At 38.5% G+C, this 21,194-nt stretch overlaps 2 protein-coding genes across 2 annotated transcripts; both read left to right on the forward strand.

Annotated features, from left to right (window-relative positions):
- Window positions 1-799: 799 nt before the first annotated feature.
- On the forward strand, window positions 800-1,730 carry LOC148193695 (zinc finger CCCH domain-containing protein 25-like). The gene is made up of 2 exons (XM_088099667.1): window positions 800-1,020; window positions 1,111-1,730. The coding sequence occupies exons 1-2, from the start codon at window positions 848-850 to the stop codon at window positions 1,415-1,417; spliced, it is 480 nt and encodes a 159-aa protein (XP_087955793.1). The 5' UTR covers window positions 800-847; the 3' UTR covers window positions 1,418-1,730.
- Window positions 1,731-13,726: 11,996 nt separating this feature from the next.
- Window positions 13,727-17,710, forward strand: LOC148193696 (uncharacterized). Its single transcript, XM_088099136.1, has 2 exons — window positions 13,727-14,756; window positions 17,525-17,710. Exons 1-2 carry the CDS (start codon window positions 14,510-14,512, stop codon window positions 17,614-17,616), a joined length of 339 nt encoding a protein of 112 aa, XP_087955262.1. The 5' UTR covers window positions 13,727-14,509; the 3' UTR covers window positions 17,617-17,710.
- Window positions 17,711-21,194: the final 3,484 nt, after the last annotated feature.

Here is a 21,194-nt window from a genome sequence, read left to right on the forward strand (position 1 = left end):
GAATCTGATTTAATACAAAGACTGGTTGTGATTACTGTTAATTGTAATTAATTCTGATTTATGGTGATTACTGTATTTTGGGATGTTACAAGTCTCATTTTAAATAATTTTTATTGAAGTTAAGCCAATAATATTAAATAGAAAAAAATTATTTCAATAACTTGAAATTTTTATTTATCATCTTGTACTCAATCTTTAAAAAGTTCGACAAATTTTGTTAGCAACTGTACATTATTTCACATTTTTACCATAACGACATTATCGATCGATTTATCTATGTTTATTTATTTTTAATTTTTAAATTAAATAATTAAATTTTCTATTTTTACGTATTTATTTAATAATTTACTTCAAAATATAAGTTATTTTTAATAGTAAATCTTATTTAATTCTTAAACAAGTGACTTTCGTAAAACTATTTATTTTAGAAAAAAATTATTTATGAAATGTCTAAAATTATTACTAGAATAAATGTGAAAGCAAAAAAGTTATTTACCAAAGAATAAAAAAAGTACATAAGTTTTTAGTTTTTATATTTTTAAAATTAGAAATATTCTAAACTTGATATATTTTAATTTAGAAAAAATATAATTTGTTAAGTTAATTTGTTTTTTTACATTAGAGGAAAGTTTGACCAAATGCAGTTGTAGTTGTAAAGTTTAAAATTTGATCAAATAAATTACATTAAAATGAGACAGAAGGTAAATTTGAATTTTATGTGTGGAAGGGAATAAATCCGTATTTAGTCCAAATGCAGAAAAAAATAGAACCTTTGAGTCAAAAACGTTTACCCTAACCCCCAATTTCCCTCTTTCTCTGTTTGCACTGCTTCGTTTTGAGCAGAGAGATGAACCCTTTAACACTGGTGGAGCGCACTCAGAATATCAACGCCAGAGAAGCTGCACTCGGAATTGGCGAACAAGCTTCGTGGCACGCCAAGTACAAAGATTCCGCTTACGTATTCGTCGGTGGCATTCCCTTCGATCTCACCGAGGGTGACCTGCTCGCCGTTTTTGCTCAGTATTTCGCTTCCCTTTTCCATTTCAATTCATCAACTCTTTTTATTTTCTTTTTCTTTTAAATCTGAATGATATTTTTTTTATTACTCAGATATGGGGAGGTTGTTGATCTTAATCTCGTTAGAGACAAGGGCACCGGAAAATCAAAGGGTTTTGCGTTTCTTGCGTATGAGGATCAAAGGAGCACAAATCTTGCTGTGGGTAATTTAAATGGGGCTCAGATTATGGGTAGAATTATTAGGGTGGACCATGTTGACAAGTACAAGAAGAAAGAGGAAGAAGACGAGGAGACAGAGCGGCAGAAGAGGGAGGCACGGGGCGTTTGTCGTGCGTTTCAAAGGGGTGATTGTACTCGTGGAGCTAGCTGCAAGTTTTCTCATGATGAGCAAGTAAGATAACTGTTTTATGACAATGTTTGAGAAATGCTGCAAGTTTTCTGATGATGAACAAGTAAGATAACTGTTGTATAATGATGTTAGAATAATGCTGCAAGTTTTCTCATGATGAGCAAGTAAGATAACTGTTATATGATAATATCAGAGTAATTTGTTTTTCTTTTTCTTTTTATGCTATGTTTTAGATACGTGGATGATAGCTCTATTAACTCAGTGAAAACTTGGAGTTAAGGTCTATATTTTGTAAATTAAATTTTAGTATTCGTATGCAGTGCCTTTTGACTTATTGGAATTAGATTTTTATTGGTCTATGACACTTTGATATTATTGGTCCTCCACACTTAAAACATTTTATGTTCCTTTGCTGTTCTGACCGACCGGTATTCATCAAGGATTGTGACTGAGGCTCACCAAAAGTAAATGGTAATACTGGATGAGGGTAAGGCGTCCTCCTTGGGTTAGTGTTATTCCTAGTGATTCCTATGATCTCCATCAACTGTCTTTGAGTAGCTTCAGAGTGTGCCCTCGCAGCCTCCAAACTCTGCAAGGCGACCGTGTTTTGCTGTATCAAAGCAGCGTTCTGCTGTTGAAGCGCCTCTATTACGGATTCCAGTAGTCTGATGTGGCCAGACGCATCACTCTCGGCAGGCTGAGGATGTGATCTTGGTGCCATTTGTTCCCTCTGATAAGCAGAGAAAATAATCATTAGTTAACTTTGGACGGTTTGATACACTCATCAAATGAATGTTGAGTACACAGCACAAACATAGTAGGCTCACAACCTACAGTGTTCCTTAAGGAACAAAACTGCTCTGATACCACTAATGTAACATCCCAAAATATAGTAATACCATAATTCAGAATTAATTACAATTAACAGTGAACAGTAAACAGTCTTAATATTAACAGGAAACCAAGGTTCAAAGCCTAACGGCTGGTGTACAAATAACGAGCGTAACCAAGTGCAGAGAAAATAAAGCAGAACAACTTAAGGTTTCAGAGTTACAAATTACAGCTCAAAATAACGAGCACTAATAACGAACGGTTTTACAAGATGATAACCGAACGTCCCAAAATGAGCTAATATATATATACAGTACTAAACTAACGAGCGCTCTAAGGCTCGGCTTTAACTTCAACTTCCACCAGATTTGCATCCTCCAAATTTTCTTCTTCCAGCATGACCTCAAGGGATGCATCACCATCTGCTCACATCCACAACGGATGATCATTGCATTTTGACAAGACGAAAGCACATGGACAGTAGACAACACAAATGGAAAACGCAAGGGTAAGCTTATACTGTTTAATTAATACAACACACATACAGTTCGTAATTCGATTCACACATACATCAAGTAACTTAATCATGTAATTTAACATAGAAAGATATATAAGACAGACCGTCCGGACTGTATGAACCATGTAGTTATAGGCGTCCTTGCACCCAAGTGGTGTAGTAGCCGGGATATACCTAATCAGCTTCCACTTGAGGTTAATCCTTCGCCCCTGCTAAGTGAGGGATACGAAAGACCTACTGCCATTCCCACACATGACTACCCCCTTCTACGTGAAGATGAGCATCACGGAATATCAGGATGGACCAAGCCAGCATTAACTAACCACAATCATACTTTACCAATTCAATATTCAATCATATAAGAGACGTTCCTCCCTGGAACGCTCATCCAATATTCATAATCATAGATTCAATCCATATAGTGTTCACACTGTAATTCAATATGATGTAACATCAATTTCATCTTTAACTGTAAGAGAATAACAGAACGAACGTACAGTCCACTGAACACTCAGGACGTACGTCCAAATAACTTCACTGGATACTCAGGAAAAATACTTAGAACGAACGTAATTTCTGTGGATTCGGTTATATGAACATGACTCGACTTGAAGTGTACTGGTACTTAGAAAATAATCATGATAGAAACTTGAACCAGATTTAATGTACAAAGGAGGGTCAAGAACACTTAGAATTATTTTTCAAGAGATTTTCATATGAATCCAATTCCAGGAATGGAACGAACGCAAAGAAAAATGAATATTTAAATACTTTGAACGAACGCTATTTTATCAATTGAATATTCACTTAGTACGAACGCGAGGTAAGAGACCTAGCGAGATTCAGAACGGACGCTCGTGATAAGACCGAGCGCTTATTGAGAACGGACGCTCGACATAAGGCCGAACGCTACAAATGATGAACGCTCGACATAAGGCCGAACGCTTATGAAAAACGAACGCTCGACATAAGGACGAGCGCTATCAAAGACGAACGTTCAACATAAGGCCGAACTCTAATTAGGACGAACGCCTCGGTATAAGACCGAGCGTTACTTATTCATAAAGTTTTAAATATTTAAATATTGCTGAGCTAGACGAACGCTCAGACATTCAATTTGGGACGCTCGTTCATGAGCAGAATTCCTTCCAAATGAAAGAATCCCAATCTAAGTTACTTTACTGAAATGCCGAACGGTTTAAGACCGTACAGGGACGAACGTCATTTATCAGTGGGAAAGAATGAAATTTCAGATTTCTCAACCTTAGCAAAATTTTCTAGATTTCCAATTTATAACTTTATAACTTTCATTCCAGATTTAATTCACCTTAAACATCATCATCATACAGATTTCAACATTTGAATCATTCCAACTATACAATCACCCTACTCCATTTAAACATGATCAGATCAACATGCATTTAATCAAAATCAAAAACAACATATGTAATACATACAAGCAGTATTTGTTCATGACAGATTAAACCAACATCAGAAATCATATCAGATATCAGTAACCGTTCATAACAGCTCAAACATCAGACTTTACATACATGCAACTCAAATCACAAAAATCAAACAGTATGAATTAAACTTATAAGCTTCCCTTACCCGGATCAATGAAGGAAACGTCCTAACACAAGATTTTTGGTTCGTCCAGCTAACGGTATTCTACTCTCAATGCTTCTTGACTCTTCTTAAACAATCTAATCCACAGAAACATGAAATCCTTTAGACTACTCTTTTGCATGCAACCAAAGAAACTTGGTTTTCCAGAAAACCTAAGGACGAGCTACTGGAGAAAGGCTTACCAGTTTCGGTTCTTGAAACTGTTCGGTCCAGTGGATAGCTCCCAGCTCAACGAACGTGCCTACGGTGCTGTAACGTGATCGGAGAAGAGGTGTGAGATTTACAATAGAGAGAAATTGGGAGTTCTAGAGAGAAGTTGGAGAAGATGAAGGGTTGAGTTTTCGTGAGGAAGTGGGTGAATGCAGAGAGTGAGAGGAAGTGTTTTCAGAGAAATCATTTTCTCCCCCCCCCCCCACGTCAAACGGTCATGCACTCACTTACTGCCACCTGTTTCCCACTACAGATTTCCTAAGGTTCTAAAATGACACATGGCAGACTTGCATGCGGTGCAAAGTGGGTTTTTAATTTCCCTGAGCAGTGATGTGGCGTGTATTAATGGTGATGTGACAGGGATTTGCAGTGCTGATTTTCTAGGGTCTCACATTCTCCCTAACTACAAAAATTTTCGTCCTCGAAAATTTAGAACTTACACGTAAATAAGTGTGGGTACAAATCCCTCATTGCACTCTCCACTTCCCAAGTTGAGTCACCAGTCTTAGCGTCCCACACTATCTTCACTAAACGAACGTCCTTCCCTTTGTGTAGCTTTGTGCGAACGTCTTCAATACGGACTGGCTGTAACTCCAGCGTTCGGTCTGGACGTAACTGGATGTCCTCCAACTCCAACACATGAGAAGGATTAGCTATGTACTTCCGGAGTTGGGAAACGTGGAAGACTGGATGAAGATTTGATAGTTAAGGAGGCAAAGCTAGTTCATACACCACTGGTCCGATCTTCCTCAAAATCTGATACGGTCCTATGAACTTGGGAGATAGCTTCTTTGGACGAACGGTTTGGTCTACTCCAGTGATCAGGTTGAGTCTAAGAAATACATGATCTCCTGCAGCGAACTCCAAAGGTCTTCTTCTTCTATCCGCATAGGACTTCTGCCTGCTAAGGGACGTCTTCAGCCTTTCTTGTATTAACTTTACTTTCTCGGTAGTTTGCTGGATGAGCTCAGGTCCAGTTAGCACATTCTCTCCTTCCTGGAACCAACAAGGTGGTGTGCGGCACTTACGTCCGTACAGAGTTTCGAAAGGAGCCATTCCAATGCTGGACTGGAAGTTGTTGTTGTAGGTGAACTCTACTAACAGTAAGACTTCATCCCAAACGCCCATGTGATCTAGAACACACGTCTTCGAAAATTTAAGGGATACTAAAGGGTATACGGGAATACTTTGTCTTTGCTTGCAAATCTTCAACTTCTCTCGTAATGTCGTCATTCTTCTCGCTCCAGACCACTCTCACCCATCTGATGGATTTTCTCTTGAAATACTTGGTTGGGGTATCTCCCATACGTACTGGTTGGATCTATACAATTCGGTATCCCTAAATATGAACATCTTCTAGCTCTAGCACATTAGACGAGTCTCCATTATACTTCCAGAGTGGTGATGCGTGAAAACTAGATGATGACTTGCTAATTGAGGAGGCAATGATATCTTCATACTCAACTCGTCAGATTCTATTTAAGATTTGATAATACTAATGAATTTGAGAAACAGCTTTTAAGGTAACCGGCTCTACCTACCCGCGCGCGTCCTTAGTAAATATTCAAGGCTGACTGATTCCAACTATACCGAACGGAAAAATTTGGGTAAGGCTGAATGGTTATGGAAAGAGAGTGAACTACTGAAGAACTCTGAAGTAAGTAAACGGTTGATAACATTTAAATAAGGAAATAATGGCTTTGAAAGGTTGATCGATCGGTAACCTAAATACCGAACGAGAAAAATCACTATTAAGAAAAGTCACAAGTCTTTCCAAGAGGAAAATAATTAATATTGAAGTATTTTACTATTGGATTAGAGTGTGAGACGGATAAACAGAAGCAACAGAGGAGAGAAAACATGAAAGATTCATCTGAATATCCCGGAATAAATTGATTAACGAAAACTAAGACAGTATATATATATAAATAGCAAATTCAAGTAAAGGGCATAAGTGCCGAACGTTAAAGAACGAACGAAACCGAGCAGTCAAAGGACCCGAACGTCCGTTCATAGCCGAACGCTAAAAATGTTTGGCCACAAATGGTCAAACGATTAATCACCAGAAACAAAATGAATAAAATTTAAAAGTTTTATTCCAACTGACAGTTACTGTTTGAAGAATGGAGTATAGGTCGAGTGATTGAAAGAGAGTATCAAATGTATCAGATTTAGGCAGAGAACTGATTTTCTTGATCATTTGGAGAACGAGACTTCATCTGACCCCTAATTGATTCAAAGCAGACGTTCGTACAAGTATGCGAACGTCAGAATCGATCTACTCGTCGAGCCATTCCTTCAGAATGATAACTGAGTAAGTCTTCAACCGGATGCTAAATTTACTCTTCAATGATTGCACGGAACCTAGAGATGAATTGGAAATGTCTATCAGAATTGCTACCAGTTTGGATTCTAAGAAATCAATCTTCCTACCTACTGTGGAGTTAAACCCATCATTATGGTTAGTTCTCAAACCGATGATCATAAAGCAAAATTTCTTGGTCAGCCTATCCTCAGTAATTCTAATAGTACCTCTACCTTATGACCGATCTATAAAGGTAATTGACTTAAGTTCTAGGTAACCCTATCCTGTTGTCGTGTGATCTCCAAAGTTCCACCTTTACATTTTGACATGTTACCTTATAACACGTAAACCTAGCTACTCCTGCTCATAAACCCATCTACTAAGTTGATTGTGATGACCTTGCAAAAATCCATCTCCCAATCCACTATAAAGGACAAAATTCTTTTAGCTGAATTTCCAATACACCGCCCATTCGTAACTTAAAAATCTGCTCATTACTTACTTTCGATCGGTCCTACCGAACGCTCACTCCCTACTCCCAACTGAGGCCCCTAATAACGTTCGCATCATCACGTAAATGCTAATTGCCTGAAACTCTCAACTAACCCAACTCTCGGTTTATCACTGCTTACCCACGCCCTATTATTTGTACTTTGCTCATCCAGTAATTCACACTTTGAACAATTCTACACACAATTCTTCTTATCCTTAACACTCCTAGCAATGCTCTCAAATGTTTCATTCTGTTTCATCCTTCTTGTACGCTAGTAAAACGTGCGTACTTCATAACGAAACGTTCAACTCCCTTAACTGATTTTTTTTTTTTTTGTTTCCATCCACTCTGTAAAGGCTATTTTGTAAAAAGTTACTGATATTAATCTAACACCTAGCATAAGCGTGAAAGAGGCTCAATCCTTACTCTGAATAGATAACCTTGACACCTCTTCAGGAAGACTCACAAGTCCAAGTATTTACTATTACCGTTCAGTTACTTTTTGCTACCGAACGGTCTAATCTTAAAAGAAACCGAACGTCAACACCCCGTTCTCGGGAAGTATTCTCCAAAGTTAGTTAATTCTAGAAAATTACACCCTCACTAATATCATAATAAGCATCTATCTCAATGTCGGATATTAAAACTAATCCAATTGTTGGTGTATACACTATCAGACCAAACTGCTTCCTTATCACAATAACTAAAACAACGTACAACAAGGCATTTCATACCGCAAGAATGTGCAGGTGATCAGCGTACCTGAGCTTGTTGTTTCAGCGTACGTTAAGACATAGACTCATCCCACTTATGCTCGACTACCTCTTCCTGGTTGACCTCTTCCAACATTTGGTGACCCCAACCCTGCTCGTCCTCCCATGCTGCACTCGTTCTTGACATGTCCACTTCCCCAACATTGAAGGCAATATTTTGATTCCACCAGTTGAGGACACAATGATCGGAAGTGTGGTCCTCCACACTTAAAACATTTTATGTTCCTTTGCTGTTCTGACCGACCGGTATTCATCAAGGATTGTGACTGAGGCTCACCAAAAGTAAATGGTAATACTGGATGAGGGTAAGGCGTCCTCCTTGGGTTAGTGTTATTCCTAGTGATTCCTATGATCTCCATCAACTGTCTTTGAGTAGCTTCAGAGTGTGCCCTCGCAGCCTCCAAACTTTGCAAGGCGACCGTGTTTTGCTGTATCAAAGCAGCGTTCTGCTGTTGAAGCGCCTTTATTACGGATTCCAGTAGTCTGATGTGGCCAGACGCATCACTCTCGGCAGGCTGAGGATGTGATCTTGGTGCCATTTGTTCCCTCTGATAAGCAGAGAAAATAATCATTAGTTAACTTTGGACGGTTTGATACACTCATCAAATGAATGTTGAGTACACAGCACAAACATAGTAGGCTCACAACCTACAGTGTTCCTTAAGGAACAAAACTGCTCTGATACCACTAATGTAACATCCCAAAATATAGTAATACCATAATTCAGAATTAATTACAATTAACAGTGAACAGTAAACAGTCTTAATATTAACAGGAAACCAAGGTTCAAAGCCTAACGGCTGGTGTACAAATAACGAGCGTAACCAAGTGCAGAGAAAATAAAGCAGAACAACTTAAGGTTTCAGAGTTACAAATTACAGCTCAAAATAACGAGCACTAATAACGAACGGTTTTACAAGATGATAACCGAACGTCCCAAAATGAGCTAATATATATATACAGTACTAAACTAACGAGCGCTCTAAGGCTCGGCTTTAACTTCAACTTCCACCAGATTTGCATCCTCCAAATTTTCTTCTTCCAGCATGACCTCAAGGGATGCATCACCATCTGCTCACATTCACAACGGATGATCATTGCATTTTGACAAGACGAAAGCACATGGACAGTAGACAACACAAATGGAAAACGCAAGGGTAAGCTTATACTGTTTAATTAATACAACACACATACAGTTCGTAATTCGATTCACACATACATCAAGTAACTTAATCATGTAATTTAACATAGAAAGATATATAAGACAGACCGTCCGGACTGTATGAACCATGTAGTTATAGGCGTCCTTGCACCCAAGTGGTGTAGTAGCCGGGATATACCTAATCAGCTTCCACTTGAGGTTAATCCTTCGCCCCTGCTAAGTGAGGGATACGAAAGACCTACTGCCATTCCCACACATGACTACCCCCTTCTACGTGAAGATGAGCATCACGGAATATCAGGATGGACCAAGCCAGCATTAACTAACCACAGTCATACTTTACCAATTCAATATTCAATCATATAAGAGACGTTCCTCCCTGGAACGCTCATCCAATATTCATAATCATAGATTCAATCCATATAGTGTTCACACTGTAATTCAATATGATGTAACATCAATTTCATCTTTAACTGTAAGAGAATAACAGAACGAACGTACAGTCCACTGAACACTCAGGACGTACGTCCAAATAACTTCACTGGATACTCAGGAAAAATACTTAGAACGAACGTAATTTCTGTGGATTCGGTTATATGAACATGACTCGACTTGAAGTGTACTGGTACTTAGAAAATAATCATGATAGAAACTTGAACCAGATTTAATGTACAAAGGAGGGTCAAGAACACTTAGAATTATTTTTCAAGAGATTTTCATATGAATCCAATTCCAGGAATGGAACGAACGCAAAGAAAAATGAATATTTAAATACTTTGAACGAACGCTATTTTATCAATTGAATATTCACTTAGTACGAACGCGAGGTAAGAGACCTAGCGAGATTCAGAACGGACGCTCGTGATAAGACCGAGCGCTTATTGAGAACGGACGCTCGACATAAGGCCGAACGCTACAAATGATGAACGCTCGACATAAGGCCGAACGCTTATGAAAAACGAACGCTCGACATAAGGACGAGCGCTATCAAAGACGAACGTTCAACATAAGGCCGAACTCTAATTAGGACGAACGCCTCGGTATAAGACCGAGCGTTACTTATTCATAAAGTTTTAAATATTTAAATATTGCTGAGCTAGACGAACGCTCAGACATTCAATTTGGGACGCTCGTTCATGAGCAGAATTCCTTCCAAATGAAAGAATCCCAATCTAAGTTACTTTACTGAAATGCCGAACGGTTTAAGACCGTACAGGGACGAACGTCATTTATCAGTGGGAAAGAATGAAATTTCAGATTTGTCAACCTTAGCAAAATTTTCTAGATTTCCAATTTATAACTTTATAACTTTCATTCCAGATTTAATTCACCTTAAACATCATCATCATACAGATTTCAACATTTGAATCATTCCAACTATACAATCACCCTACTCCATTTAAACATGATCAGATCAACATGCATTTAATCAAAATCAAAAACAACATATGTAATACATACAAGCAGTATTTGTTCATGACAGATTAAACCAACATCAGAAATCATATCAGATATCAGTAACCGTTCATAACAGCTCAAACATCAGACTTTACATACATGTAACTCAAATCACAAAAATCAAACAGTATGAATTAAACTTATAAGCTTCCCTTACCCGGATCAATGAAGGAAACGTCCTAACACAAGATTTTTGGTTCGTCCAGCTAACGGTATTCTACTCTCAATGCTTCTTGACTCTTCTTAAACAATCTAATCCACAGAAACATGAAATCCTTTAGACTACTCTTTTGCATGCAACCAAAGAAACTTGGTTTTCCAGAAAACCTAAGGACGAGCTACTGGAGAAAGGCTTACCAGTTTCGGTTCTTGAAACTGTTCGGTCCAGTGGATAGCTCCCAGCTCAACGAATGTGCCTACGGTGCTGTAACGTGATCGGAGAAGAGGTGTGAGATTTACAATAGAGAGAAATTGGGAGTTCTAGAGAGAAGTTGGAGAAGATGAAGGGTTGAGTTTTCGTGAGGAAGTGGGTGAATGCAGAGAGTGAGAGGAAGTGTTTTCAGAGAAATCATTTTCTCCCCCCCCACGTCAAACGGTCATGCACCCACTTACTGCCACCTGTTTCCCACTACAGATTTCCTAAGGTTCTAAAATGACACATGGCAGACTTGCATGCGGTGCAAAGTGGGTTTTTAATTTCCCTGAGCAGTGATGTGGCGTGTATTAATGGTGATGTGACAGGGATTTGCAGTGCTGATTTTCTAGGGTCTCACAACCACCATGTCCCCACCAGTCCTTAAAATACGGGTCTTACAATCATCACTCATTAAACATGCACATTTTGTTTATTTTTGTAATTTTTTTAAAATCTATCTATTATGATAATATAATAGACTGATTTGCCTACTCCCATAAAAAAACCAATAATTAAGTTAATAAATCTAGTCTCATTTTAAATAATTTTTATTGAAGTTAAGCCAATAATATTAAATAGAAAAAAATTATTTCAATAACTTGAAATTTTTATTTATCATCTTGTACTCAATCTTTAAAAAGTTCGACAAATTTTGTTAGCAACTGTACATTATTTCACATTTTTACCATAACGACATTATCGATCGATTTATCTATGTTTATTTATTTTTAATTTTTAGGCTTAATTACCTACTTAGTCCCCATGTTCGGAGGTAATTTGCTGTTTAGTACCCAGTTTTAAAAATGTAGGCATTTGATACCTATGTTTTGAAATTTGTATCAATTGAATCCTACCCACTTAACGCCGTTATAAATCTAACGTTTTTCTGACATCAACTTTGAATTGTGGACGAGCGGTTGTGGACGATCGTCCAAACAGAGGAGGACGCTCGTCCAACACTGGAGGACGCTCGTCCAAACAGAGGAGGACGCTCGTCCAACAGTGGAGGACGCTCGTCCAACAGTGGAGGACGCTCGTCCAAACAGAGGAGGACGCTCGTCCAACAGTGGAGGACGCTCGTCCAACAGTGAAGGACGCTCGTCCAAACAGAGGAGGACGCTCGTCCAAACCGAGGAGGACGCTCATCGAACAGTGGAGGACGCTCGTCCAACAGTGGAGGACGCTCGTCCAAACAGAGGAGGACGCTCGTCCAACAGAAGAGGACGCTCGTCCAACGATGCTCGGACGCTCGTCCACTACCGCTCGTCCACAATTCAAAGTTGATGTCAGAAAAACGTTAGATTTATAACGGCGTTAAGTGGGTAGGATTCAATTGATACAAATTTCAAAACATAGGTATCAAATGCCTACATTTTCAAAACCGGGTACTAAACAGCAAATTACCTCCGAACATGGGGACTAAGTAGGTAATTAAGCCTAATTTTTAAATTAAATAATTAAATTTTCTATTTTTACGTATTTATTTAATAATTTACTTCAAAATATAAGTTATTTTTAATAGTAAATCTTATTTAATTCTTAAACAAGTGACTTTCGTAAAACTATTTATTTTAGAAAAAAATTATTTATGAAATGTCTAAAATTATTACTAGAATAAATGTGAAAGCAAAAAAGTTATTTACCAAAGAATAAAAAAAGTACATAAGTTTTTAGTTTTTATATTTTTAAAATTAGAAATATTCTAAACTTGATATATTTTAATTTAGAAAAAATATAATTTGTTAAGTTAATTTGTTTTTTTACATTAGAGGAAAGTTTGACCAAATGCAGTTGTAGTTGTAAAGTTTAAAATTTGATCAAATAAATTACATTAAAATGAGACAGAAGGTAAATTTGAATTTTATGTGTGGAAGGGAATAAATCCGTATTTAGTCCAAATGCAGAAAAAAATAGAACCTTTGAGTCAAAAACGTTTACCCTAACCCACTCGGTTAATATTTTATACTGTACAAAATATATATATATATATAAAAGTAAACTTCCCTTACAAACCAGGAAAAACAAACCTTTGTTCTACTCTACTTCCACACACAAGCCTTAGCTTTAGCAAATGTTAATAAATAAACATAGATAAATCGATCGATAATGTCGTTATGGTAAAAATGTGAAATAATGTACAGTTGCTAACAAAATTTGTCGAACTTTTTAAAGATTGAGTACAAGATGATAAATAAAAATTTCAAGTTATTGAAATAATTTTTTTCTATTTAATATTATTGGCTTAACTTCAATAAAAATTATTTAAAATGAGACTAGATTTATTAACTTAATTATTGGTTTTTTTATGGGAGTAGGCAAATCAGTCTATTATATTATCATAATAGATAGATTTTAAAAAAATTACAAAAATAAACAAAATGTGCATGTTTAATGAGTGATGATTGTAAGACCCGTATTTTAAGGACTGGTGGGGACATGGTGGTCACCCACCTTTTTCATTATTGGAGGTGCATTATTACTTACTGGAAGCTTAGCAAAGGGAGGGCCGACATTCATTTTCCAAACACATTCTTTCTCTCTCTAAAACTTCATTCCAAAATTCTCTCGCTTCTCTCTAAGATTCCAGCACCTTGGACCGTGAAGGTGGCTTCTCCTTTTGCTGGACCAACTACGTCTTTAAGGTGTTGGACCGTTTCCTCCAAGTGCTACTGGTGCTGTTGCCGCTGTCCATCCAGCCAGGCAGTGACACCTCTTGCATGCTGCTACTGCTGTCCGTGAAACCAAATCAGACTGTGTGTTCTCTTCATTTTTGCAGGTCTCAAGCTTGCTAGATCCGTGAGTCAACTTCATTCTCAAGTAATTTGGTGCAGCATTTGAAAAAGGAAATCAACCTGTGATAAGAAGTGCACCGTTCCAGCTCCAAAACAATTCATGCGTGTTCTTTGGAATAAAAGAAGCAACGTCCTCTTCCTTCAGATGTCCCATGTGCACTTTCTTCAATTAATTTCTTGGACATGGGGAATAAAGTCGTGAGTGGTGTGTGTTTCTTCTAAACCAGTTTTGAAATGAGTGATAAAGTGGGCCATAATGCTTTCTTCCAACAAAATAGTCACCTTATATTATATAAGTGGTGGCTCCCATTTTTATTCTAGCAATAATGGACATGCAAAAGTGTAGGGCCGTGTGCTATTTACACTTCAACAAATTCAACTTTTGCATTTAGGAGTCCTCCACGTGAGCTTTCAACCAATTGGTGGCCCCCTCATTCCATCAAGCACGGTTTGCATACTCCAAAAAGAATGTTCCAATTAAATTCCAAAACATTGCTTGCTGCCGAAATGAATGGCCATGGGCCGTGTGGCTGTGAATCAAAAGCATAGAAGAGAGCCATGTGGGAGAGCAGCCAGAGGAAGGGCACCCTTCCTTCCATTTCCAGCCGTTCAAAGAGCACCCAAGGGAAGCAGCACCAACTTCAGAAGTGCAGAGAGGAGGATTTGGGTTGGACATCTTGTGAGAGTGAAGCTGTTGCAGTAAGATCTGGGAGAGGAAGGGGAGAACTACTGAAGTTTCAAGGAGATCTTGATCTGCACGTCTGGAAGGAGATAGATCCCAAATTTACATGGAAGTCTTCAAGAGGTAAGGGGAGCTTGATTTATTTCATTGATTGTTGAGATATTTTGGCTTTGCTGCAAATATGTGAAAAATCTGGATGAAAAGGGGAGGGTTTTCTGGGTTTCTGGACTCTGGTGCGATTCTGCAGAATTTCTGCAGAATGCGCGTTCGTCCAATTTTGGGGAATCAAAATTGGACGTTCGCCCAACAGTGCTCGACCAAATAGTGGTCGGCCAATTTCTAAACATTCGTCCAATTCTGGTGAAATTCGACGTTCGTCCGTGTTCGTCCGTCAAGTCTGTAAAAATGAGACGCTCGTCCAAACAGTGAATTATGAGCGTTCGTCCTTAACTTAGTATCTTCGTGGAGTAATCTTGAACGTTCGGCCTTGGTCTCAAGACGAACGTCCGTAGGTTATAAAGAGCGTTCGGTCTTTTAGGATGTTTGATCTTATGCGCTCGTCCAAAGCGTCCAATGGTTTAGCGTTCGGCCTAAGTGATGGATCTTAGCGTTCGGCTCAGTAATTGAGCGTTCGGCCTTGTGATAATTATGAGCGTTCGGCTTTTGGGGTATAACGAGCGTTCGGTGTTTGAGTATAAGTATGCGTTCGTCCTTGGTTAAGTGAGCGTTCGTCCAATGTTTTTGGGAGCGTTCGTCCTTGGTTTTTGGTAGCGTTCGTCCTTGGTTTTGTGAGCGCTCGACCTTGGTTCGGTGTTCATCGACAACGTTCGGCCTTTGCTGAAGATTATTCCAGAACGTTCGCTCAGACAGCATCAGTGTTGGAAATAGCGTTAGGCAATAATGCATGAATCCGTGGGAGTATTTTGAAGCAATTATTGAGAATTGTTGGTTATTTCCTTGATCCAATATTGGTTTAGTTATACATATTATTGAGAATATGTGTGACTTCGTGATTGAGCACGTTTATACTATTGGTTTAGTTATACATATTATTGAGAATATGTATGACTTCGTGATTGAGCACGTTTATACTATTGGTTTAGTTATACATATTATTGAGAATATGTGTGACTTCGTGATTGAGCACGTTTATTCTGTTGGAGGTGGTACATACACTATGTTATTTACTTGTAACTTCGTCGGTCTTTTTAGCACTTTTGCTAGTCTCACGCGTGAGACGGAGATTCGAGTGTCACCTTCTTCTGCGCGAGGAGGTGAATGTCTCGCCCAATGACTTCGGCTCGTGTTGAGTATAGTGCATCGTTACGCGTAGTATCGATGTTTTTACTCGTTAGTCCTTGAGGAGTCGGGGAGATAGGTCTGAAGTCGCGATGGATGACGGCTCGGGTCGCCTGTTATTGAGAGCAGGTTATGACGACAAATTACAAGTAAACGACATCAGTTTATGAAAGACTAGTCTGCAGTGTCATGTGAGTCAATTTATCATGGGAATTGTTATAGTATAGGTAGTGGGTTTATAATGTGATAATTCTGGTTATTCATCTTGCATGTTGTGGCTGTGGTTTCTAACCGTGATGGTCGTACGGATACGGGAGAGATGGTAGTGCAGATAAAGTTGGATTTGGAATACTTCGAGAGAGAGACGGGAAGTAAAACTTGTTGGGTCTATAGGTAGTAACGAGCATTCTTACTAGTGACGTTCGGTCTTGGTGTTATTTATTTTCAAGTAGCGAGCGTTATTAGGCAACAGTTGATCTTGATGATTAGTGGATCTGAGGTAGCTAGCGTCCGATCTTAATTTGGTGACCTGAGGTTTAGTTTGATTACGTTCGGTCAGTACTGAGGTGTTCAGCAGAGTACTCTAGGCGTTTAAACCAGACTCAAGTGTTATTTATTATAGTGTTCTGTCTCGTAGTGATGGTTCTTAGGGAATGATCTTTATTGGTGATGTTGCTCTGAGGTTGTAATCATTTACGGGGAGTGACCGACCTTGATATTCGTTGAGGTAACGATCGATTAATAAATAGTGATTAGTCGTGATGATGCATGATTCAGGCAGTGATCATTCATAGGTAGTGCCCGGTTTGGATGACGCTTGTCTCAGATAAGGATTGTTAACAATTAGTGATTGTACGTAGGGAACATCCGGTCTCGATGAGGTTACCCTCAGATAGTGTTAAATCCAGTAAAGTGATCAATTAAGTGTTCGTCCGAATGGTACTTAATCTGTGGTGTGCGAGATTTGATCTTTGAGCAATCGTTTGAATAATGTTCGAAATAATAGTAATTGTTCTAGTAGAGTACACTGTCTTAACGTGAAGTCTAAGTACTTGATCTTAATTAGCGTTTGATCTTTTGGTATTCGACCTAATGGTATTCGGTATAATAGCATTTGATGTTCAGTTTCGAGCTTAAGTGATCAATCTTAATGTTCGTGTAAACAGTATCCGATGTAATATAAGTTCGTTGTTTTATCGTTTGATTCAGTAATGATATGATATCTGGGTATGTATTGAGGTTGAGGGTACTGTAGTAGGATGTCTTGATCTGTGGTTGATTGTGGACATATTGAGGGGACTAAGAATGAAATCACAAGTGGGGCACCTTCCGTTGATTTGCTCATCAACGTATCATCCGGATGAGGGTTTATTGTGTACTGGATTGATTATTAGGTACTATGGGATGAGTGTCCAACAGGAATTATGGTACATTGGCATGAGGATGTCTGACTTAATTATTATATGATATTTGTATTGAAATAACTATGCTCGTTTTATAAATGATGTGTTTCAGGTTAGCTCACCCTTACTTTGCTTGTTTGTGCATGTGAATGCGATGATCGTATAATGTGTGATGTTATACGGGAGCAGTTGAAGGATTGTCACGTGATCCTGTGCAAGTGGAGGAAGAGATGGAAGATCGAATTAGAAGGATTCAATGTTATCTTTGCAGTTGCGTCTGAGCTTAAAACTGATGTATAGATTTTAGTTGATGTTCGGGATGTTATGTATTATTATAATATTTAAGTTTTGAAATAATTTTTAATTTTGGGTGAATTTTTGGGATGTTACAGTAATGGTATCAGAGCAGTTCATCCTTAGGATGACCTGTGTGTTGTGAGTTTGCCATGTCTTCTCTGTGAAGAATTGAGTGTAAATGGTATGATTTACCACTTCCTCCGTGTCTATATAGTAAGGTGTGTATCTAACTAGATGTTTTGAGAACAGAAAACGTCTTGATAAGAGTAATGAGGGTGCACACTCATGACTTTTACCATAGATGGTTTTCCTTTCTTAATTCTGAAGGTTAGAGTTAAGAAAGAGTTAGAGTTTTAGTGGTGTTTCCTGTAGTAATTCATGTCTTGTTGTGAGACCCTTAATAATTAGCATAAATTAATTCTGACACATCCGCACTTAGCACGCACCACAACCAATAATCATTACCTCTAAACTCACTCCCAATTCTGATTTCATCTCTGCTGTACACTTACAAACGCACCATGTCACACACTCAGTGCATTAAAAACGCACCAAGCGCTGCATGCAGGAGCACCACGTGTCACGTTGGAAGTTTCCCATTCAGAGTTTGGTGTGCAGGTGTCAGCTTGGGAAACGTTCGTTCAAACGAACATTATTTTATCAAACAAAACTGGATTTTCAGAAAACCCTCTCACCTGCACCACGCACTCTTCGTCTTCCTCTGAACCCAAACCTCCATTTTCTCCATCTTCTCTCTAAAGCTTCCAACTTCTCTCTACTGTTAATCTTACGTTACTTCTCCAAACCCGTTTTCAGCACCGTAGGAACATTCATCCAGCTGTGGTCTTCCTTTTGGACCGAACAGAACTGGAATCCAACTGGTAAGTTCCTCTCTTTAGTAGCTGTCCATTAGGGTTTCATGCGAAACCATGCTCTCGGTTTATGCATGGACTGTATCTGAATAAATTCTGGTTATGGGTGTTTAGATCAAGTGGTTAGATTGAGTGGAAGGAACTTAAGGGGCTGTTGCGTATAGAAGAACTGTAGTTGAACGTGTGGAAATCATATTTTAGGGCGTACACTGCTATCCAGGTAAGGGAAGCTTATAATTTTAATTGATACTTGCATGTTGTGTAAACTGAATTGCATGTGATAGAAGCATTATGTTTGAGCTGTATGGAGGACCACTGTTATGGATTATGATTCTGATTTTTGATTTATCTGTCATGAACGAGCACTGTTGACTGTATTATATATGTTTGGGTGGTTTGAAACTGCATGTTGGTTTGATTCGTATGAGTGATGGATGAATATTATAATGTATGAGTTCTTAATAGGTTGATTGTTGAATGGGAATTAATCTGGAAGTAGAATTTATAAAGTTTAAAGACTTGAGAATTGTTTGAATTATAAAGTATATGTTGAGATGTTGAAATCTGGAAATTCGTTAAGCTTGAGAAATCTGAAAACCTAAATTATTCCCTTGATAATTGACGCTCGTCACTGTACGGTCTTAGACCGTTCGGTTTTTCTTTAAAATAACTTAGAATAGAATTCCTTCATTTGGAAAGAATTCTGCTCGAGAGCGAGCGTCCCGGTTGATGGTCTGAGCGTTCGTCTAGCTCAGCAGTATTTAAATATTTAAAACTTTATGAATAAGTAACGCTCGGTCTTATACCGAAGCGTTCGTCCTAAATAGCGTTCGGCCTTATGTTGAACGTTCGTCTTTGATAGCGTTCGTCCTTATGTCGAGCGTTCGTCCTTTATAGCGTTCGGCCTTATGTCGAGCGATTCGCCATTCATAGCGTTCGGCCTTATGTCGAGCGTCCGTTCTTAATAAAGCGCTCGGTCTTATCACGAGCGTCCATTCTAAATCTCGCTTGGTCTCATACCTCGCATTCGTACTAATTGAATAATTATTTGATAAAATAGCGTTCGTTCTAAAGTATTAGACATTCATTCTCCGTACGTCCGTTAAATCTCTGGCCTTAGTTTTCATTATGCAACCATCTTCAAATATGATTCTAAGTATTTTTGACAATCCATTGTGTATTAAATCTGGTTCATATTTTTATCACAAATATTTTCTAAGTATCAGTACACTTCAAGTCGAGTCAGTTCATCTAACTGGCCAAATAGAAAATTACGTTTGTTGTATATTTCCCTGAGTATCTAGTAACTTTATTTGGACGTTCGTCCTACTTCTTCAATGGATTGAGCGTTCGTCATTTTTGACTCCTGAACCTAATGATGTAAAAGATGATGGAATATGATAAGTTAAAGTGTGAACACTATGAGAACTGAATTTATGATGTTGGATTTTGGACGAGCGTTCCAGGGAGGAACGTCTCATATATATATATATATATTGAAAGATTGAATTGGTAAAGTATGACTATGGATAGCTAATGCTGGCTTGGTCCATCCTGATATTCCGTGATGCTCATCTTCACGTAGAAGGGAGTAGTCATGTGTGGGAATGGCAGGAGGTTCTATTCCTTAGGGGTACTTTGGATAGAGCTAACCTCGAGTGGCAGCTGTTGAGGGTATCCCAGTTACTACATCACTCGGGTGCAAGGACGCCTGTAGCTACACGGTTCATACAGTCCGGACGGTCGTATATTATACTTATAAATTACTATAATGAATTATGTTAAATTGTATGTTGTGCGTGTGCATTGAAATGTTTAATGTGTATGTTGGATGTATGAATTAAATATTATAAGCTTACCCTTTTCGTTTTCCTTGTGTTGTCAATTGTCCATGTACGTTCGTCCTGTCTTGCAATGATCATCCGTTGTGGATGTGAGCAGATGGTGGTGCATCTCTTGAAGAGATACTGGAAGAAGAAAATTTGGATGACGCAAATATGGTTGAGGTGGAAGTCAAGGCCGAGCCTTAGAGCGCTCATTAGATTTGTGCTGTAAATGGTAGAATAGTTGTACGTACGGTTAAATGTTTTGTAAAACCGTTCGTCCTGTTTATCTCTGATTTCTATTTTGAACGTACGTTCTTTTGTACTGATGCCGTTAGGCCTTTAAACGCTGAGTTTAATACAAAGACTGCTTATGTTGCTGTTAATTGTAATTAATTCTGAATTATGGTAATTACTATATTTTGGGATGTTACATTAGTGGTATCAGAGCAGTTTTGTTCTATTAAGGGACACTGTAGGGTTATGAGTGCACTATGTTTTTGCTATGTGCTTATTGAATGTTTAATGAGTTATTATTGTTTTAACTCTGGAACATAACTAACGCTCGTTTGTTTTTCTCTGCATCCAGAGAACAAATGGCACCTAGGCTACCTCCCCCTCCCCAACCGAATGAGTCCGATACGTCCAGCAATACTAGGTTGCTGGAAACCGTGGTTGAAAGGCTGCATCAACAGAACACAACGTTGCTGGAGCAGAACGCCACCCTGATGCAGCAAAACCAAGCTGCTATGCAAGGTTTGGAGGCCTCGCGTGTCAATTCTGAAAACACGCAAAGGCAGTTGATGGAGATCTTGGCTGCAACTAGAGGTGCGCCTGGAGCATCTTCTTCAAACGCTGCTCAACCTA

This window comes from Vigna umbellata, chromosome 9 (assembly GCF_029865625.1).
Source record: "Vigna umbellata cultivar VRB3 chromosome 9, Vumbellata_1.0, whole genome shotgun sequence".
Taxonomy (NCBI): domain Eukaryota; kingdom Viridiplantae; phylum Streptophyta; class Magnoliopsida; order Fabales; family Fabaceae; genus Vigna; species Vigna umbellata.

What these genes read in the sequence shown, in the direction of transcription:
- LOC148193695 (XM_088099667.1), top strand. Translation starts at nt 848, where the DNA reads ATGAACCCTTTAACACTGGTGGAGCGCACTCAGAATATCAACGCCAGA. An exon ending in CTGCTCGCCGTTTTTGCTCA is followed by an intron (nt 1,021 to 1,110) that starts GTATTTCGCTTC and finishes TTTATTACTCAG; the next exon opens with ATATGGGGAGGTTGTTGATC.
- LOC148193696 (XM_088099136.1), top strand. Translation starts at nt 14,510, where the DNA reads ATGTGGGAGAGCAGCCAGAGGAAGGGCACCCTTCCTTCCATTTCCAGC. An exon ending in TACATGGAAGTCTTCAAGAG is followed by an intron (nt 14,757 to 17,524) that starts GTAAGGGGAGCT and finishes ATACGGGAGCAG; the next exon opens with TTGAAGGATTGTCACGTGAT.